Genomic DNA, 5,511 nt, shown 5'->3' with positions numbered 1-5,511 from the left:
CGCCGCCGCCGCGCAGGGGGCTGCCCCGGCCGCCTCGCGCGCGCACATGCGAGTGGCCGCGCCGCTGAGCAGCATGCTTTACTTCCAGCTCGTCATCATGGCAGGCACCGTGATGCTCGCCTACTACTTCGAGTACACAGACACCTTCGCGGTCAACGTGCAGGGCTTCTTCTGCTACGAGGGCGCCTACCGCAAGCCCTACCCGGGCCCGGAGGAGCGCAGCGCCGTGCCGCCCGTGCTGCTCTACTCGCTCACCGCGGGTGTGCCCGTGCTCGTGGTAAGCGGGGCCACTTGTTGGGCCCGGCCGGAGCGGGCGCGGGCGGCGGGGTTGGGGGGTCGCGCCGTGCCCGGGCGCTGCGGGCCCCGCTGCGGGCCCCGGCCCGCGCCGCGCGCCTCGAGTTTATTTTTAGCATCGATTTATGTAACTGCCTCTCTCGAAACTGCATGCTCGGATCCGCTCCGTTCGGTGAAAATAGCTTTTCATTTCTTGAAATGTGCATCGGTTGCCGTTGGATGGGCTGCTTGGGGGAAACCTCGTTGTTTAGAGCTGCGAGCTAATCTTTCCCCTCATGCTAATTAGACTAAAACCCTCTGTTGCTTTATTTATTTATTTATTTATTGAAAGTGACCTGATTTAAATGAAAGGAATAAAGAGCAATTCTGTTTGATTTAGTCATCTGCATATGTCACAGTTACTGATGTGTGTGCAAACTAACCATCTCTGTCTGTAATTTAATAGGATCTTCCATTAATCAGGTTAAAATAGATGCTTCTGAAATAAGATTTCTTTCTTTTTTTTTTTTTTGGTTTTTAGGAAAAAAATATATGAAGGGAAAGCAATGAAACATTTGCCATTCAAGTTAATGAGTATATTATTTATAATGTCAAATAACAAGGTCATTCTATGATTAGCAGCATTTAATAATCCCTGACCATATTGGGTGGAAAAACTAAAAGGGTACAAGAAGGGAGTGTTTTAAACATTAGGATGGATTATATATAGACATACTAGRTTGCATATAAAGAGGTTACTTATAAAGAGTTTTCTGTTGATCAACTACCAGCATTACCAGATTAAATAATTAAAAAATAAAGTCTTTAAGAAGAGATATCTTAAGATACTAATGAATGATTCCACAGATTAATTACTCTTCAGGAAATGACAAAAAGTATGAGAATAGAGAGCTTCATCAAGTTGAAACTGTGATAATCCCAGGCACAATTCTCTTGTGCACTGTGGTTCCATGAGGTTCAGATGGTACCCAGCAAAATACCTCATGGTCAGACTCAGTGTTTAAGGCATTGTGCTGTGTTGAGGTAATTAGACTAGATTTGAAGTGTTTTTCCAGGAATTGAACTATATACTTTATCAAAATATGTTGTATAGTCTTTCATATACAAGTCTGTATATGACTTGTATAGTCATATACAAGACTATATGTATAGTCAGTTTGGTTAAATAAAATAGGTTAARATAAATAGGAAATATTTATTTTAACATCTTATTTTATATTAGCCCTCAAAAGCTTTCTCTTTTTTGTGTGGTTTTCCATCCTTTGTGTCTTGTTTGTTTTGTTTTTAATTAGATTTGTTTTGTTTGGCTCAGGAAGTTATAAAAATGAAGATACAGTCTGTACAGTCTGCCTAAAAATCATCATCCCTTTTCCTAATGAATGTCAGCAAAATGGATTGGTAGTTTCCATTCATTTCCAGGGTGCTGGATTCCTACATCAGAGACATCACCAACACATTTTGAGTTGTCAGCCTTATATTTAGCCCAAGCAAGCAGCTAATGATGGAATTTGACGAATATTTAACTCTCCCAGTCACCAGTCTCTCAGGAAAATGAGGTGCATTGGTTGGTTAGCGCACTGCAGGGTGTTTTTTTTTTTCTTTTTTTTTTTTCTTTTTTTGGATAAGTAGAAGGCTTCAGCCCCTGGGAATCTCAGTCTAGTGATTCAACAGCATGGGATTCAACTAAGCATTATTAAATACAGGCAACATTTTTCAGGCTTTAGACAGAATCCTGTTCTGATTCTCCTTGGGCAGTCCTCTTGAACTTAATGTTTACAGCAGGTGTCTAGCGCAGTTACGCATGATATGGAAGTTGACTTTGCCTGATTCTTTTCAGTGACAGAAGTAGTAAAGGTAATACTTTCTTAATCAAAGCTTTTGTATGCTTTTAACAGGAGTATAACTCCATGCCCAAGATTTCACAGTATGAATTTGAGTCTGTTCTTTTATTTCTGTTGTCTTATTTTGACTATGAAATTTTGAATATCCTCTGTGTAATCTTTATGTTTTCTATAAATGAAATATAAAGATGATTTGTGTAATACAGCCCTGTTAGTATGAAGGTACCAATGTAGGCCTATAGAGAAAATAGATTTTCTCCATAGAAAATAGATGAAAGAAAATGTGCAGCTTTTTAAAAATCTTTATTGTCAGAGAAAAATGGTTTATTAAATGCTGTGAATACCTAATACTTTTCCCCCTCATTTTTCCTCTTCTTCTTTTTTCATGGTATTATATTAGTCTAAAGTTTCCAACCAGCTGCAGTGTTTTGTGCAGTGCCGTTTTTTGTTTGTTTTGCTTTCTTCTAGCTTGGCAGATGGGGTTAATGTTTTGGGTTTGTTTCTTTTTTTTTTTTTTTTTGCTAGAGTTTTGAGATGGAGCACTGGCTAATCTTGGAGTTCAAGATAGCTATTTTCTCCAGCTATTTTCTGAAGATTTTTGGAGCTGTTTTCTATGGGATATATATTAGCCATACTCAGTTCTAAGATGACATGAGTTTCCTTGGTAGAAGGGCACCGTTGCATTCAACTTYAGTGAAGTTGCTTTAAAATGAGAGAATAAATGGATTTTCCCAGTGAGATTTCTTTTCCCGCATGCCTGCTACTCACAAGCTGAGAAAGGGAAGCATSAGCAGCTGGATCCGTTTTGGTGAGCCTGTGGTCAGGGATGGGTGTCTCGCTGGTGCGCAGCTGTTACYGCCTCTGCCATCCAGAGCTGCTGTGTTGCACTGGAGCTCCATGGCAGAGCCAGTCCGTGCCGCAGGGCTGAGGGCCTGAAATGCGCCTRKGCCAGAAGTTAAGTGATGAACTGGSTCAGCTGACACCAGTTATGTCTTTACTTTGATGTTCTTCCACTAGCGAATTTGTGGGGGTCCCATGTGTTTTTTCAGACTTTGAAAAATGCTGAAAAAAAWTCCCATATCAATGCACTGTTACATTATTATTTTTGAAGGTCTCTGAAGCCATGCCTTCAGGCATGGGTAGTGTAGTGTCTTGAGTGAGTAGCTGTATTTGCATCAGGAGTATTAGGCAGACTTCCGCTTTGCAAAATGCAGATAAGATTGCAGTCAGAAGACTTAAGCAAGCAATTTTGGGCTGAAAGAATGAGCCTCCCCCAGTTGGAGTGGTCTCTGTGCGCTTGGTTCTTCCCCTCCTGCAGTCAGGGCTGCTGCTGGCTGTGCACTCGCTTGCCTCTGCTCGTTGGAGCGGTGTCCAAAATGCCAGTGTGTTCTGGGTACCTTTCTTTAATCTTTAAGTCAGATGTGAAGGTGACAAGGAATATGCTCTTGATTTGAGTCTATTCAAATTTATGAAAAAAAAAAGCATAAAAGTGATGGTTTCGAGCTCAGTGCTATTTAAGCCATTTCCCAAAGTGCCAGTTTTTGCTCAGTGGGCTGGTTGCTTTTTTAGACTTGTTATGACAGATGTAGCTCGGGAAATATACATCAGTCTAATCCTTTAGCTTCCAGTGGCAGTGATTTGTAGAACTGTGAGGCTAGGTTCTCGTGTCTTCAGAATCTATAAAATGATTTCTTCTGTTATTTCTTCCTGGTAGATCTTAAAAAAAWTTGTCATCTGTAAAATATAATTAACTGAGCTAAAGGATTCTTTTGATGAGTCCACACACAAACACAGATTGCCTAAAAATGACAAAGCTGTTTAAGTAAATAATCTGGCTAAAGCTCAGGGATTACTGGACATATGATGTACAGTAACTGCTCTGTAAAAGCTAGGAGGAGATAACATTTTCATTAAGAAATATAAACTTTTATTATGGTAATGTTGTTTGYTTTTACTTCCAAATAACAAGCACATGGTTACAGTACTTATTCATAGAATATACACTGTTCTCTTTGCCTAGGCAAATTCCTAGCATCGTCATATTTCTCTATAAACCAATTAAAGACTAATTTGTGTTTTAGCATAATCCTGTTAATGTCATAATTGAAAATAAAATGTCTTTCAGACATCACGTGTTGTATTGTATTTTACTTTATTTATTTATTTAKTTATTTATTTATTTATCTTAGTAGTCTGGATGAGTTTTCATTGGCATGTCCCAAACAAGGAAAGGGTGTAAAAATTCAGGCGTTCTGCCTTGAGCTTAGCTTTACTTAATCCTTTTCTCCTTACTGGTCTTTTGAGGAAAGAATTTTGGAATCTGTCAAAAAAATTGTAAAGTGAGAAGTGTATTTTTTTTTTTCATGAATTTACCAAATACTCGTGCTTTAGGAGGAACTGAGAGAAGTCTGCAACTAACGAGAGAGGAAAGCTCCCCTTGCAAGAATTGGCAGAGATTTCATAAGTCTTTCCCTCTTCCATGTCTTTGTTCCATTCTTAGTAGTTCCAGGTCTGYGTGCTTTAGACTGAAGGATGTGCAAAGATGTGCAGGAAATGCACTGCTTGTTTCTAGCACATAGATATAGGGGATGTGATAGAGCATATTCCTATCTCATTCTTTTCCTTTTTGAAGCTGATAGACCCTGTTTTCCTTCTGACACCTGTAAGTCTGTGTCTTGTTGCATCAGGCCTGACCTGATTTCAGATCAGACTGGTTTTCAAAGTGTTGTTGTCAGAGTAGCTTTTGGTTGCCTGTAGTTCACTCGGAAAACATTTTACTCTGGTATAACTTGACGTTGTGCATGAGGTACTGGAGTGCCATCCATTTGTGATACAGGAAAATATCCTCTGTCAGCTATTTGTTAGCATTTAAGGAAGAAACAGCTTACAACTCCGTCTCTTGAAAAAAGAGCTATTTTTGGAACTGTCCTTTGTGAAAGTACTGTGTCAGAAATCATCTCTTTTGTTATTTTTTTTAGCTGCAGTATTTGAACATCTCCAATACTGTCTTGGAAATAATAAAGATAATGTAACAGAAGATTAGAATTATCCATTCAGCCCTGTATGAACAGGATAGAACAAATCTAGCTTCCAAAATCAAATGGAAATGKTTTTACTTGCCTAAGGATCAGTCTTCTTCTTCTTGACATATGACCTATTTCAGTAGTCGTGCAATATTTTTGATTAGCTAAAGCTTATTCCTAAGTGTCCTTTTTKTGTTGGCATGTTTGACAGCTGTTAAGTCTTTGCACGAAGATGCAGTTGCCAGAACACTTGGTTTATTCTGTGATCATATTGTTTCTGAAGGGCTCTTTCATTCTGTCTCCATAGTTCCTTTAACCTGCATGCACAGTTCTCTCTCTCTCTGTCTCTCTCT

General features: G+C 39.4%; 1 protein-coding gene across 1 annotated transcript in view; it reads left to right on the top strand.

Annotated features, from left to right (window-relative positions):
* Window positions 1–13: 13 nt before the first annotated feature.
* Window positions 14–5,511, top strand: part of PLPPR5 (phospholipid phosphatase related 5) — a 39,250-nt gene continuing 33,752 nt past the window's right edge. The window contains exon 1 of the mRNA XM_026037927.1: window positions 14–277. Coding sequence (XP_025893712.1) covers window positions 47–277 — 231 coding nt within the window. The 5' untranslated portion in view covers window positions 14–46. The remainder of the gene's footprint in view (window positions 278–5,511) is intronic.

Source organism: Nothoprocta perdicaria, unplaced genomic scaffold (genome assembly GCF_003342845.1).
Source record: "Nothoprocta perdicaria isolate Ctin4 unplaced genomic scaffold, notPer1 scaffold_20, whole genome shotgun sequence".
In the NCBI taxonomy this organism is placed as follows: Eukaryota; Metazoa; Chordata; class Aves; order Tinamiformes; family Tinamidae; genus Nothoprocta; species Nothoprocta perdicaria.
Note: the sequence above shows the minus strand (reverse complement) of the source record. Positions and strands in the feature narration are given on the sequence as shown.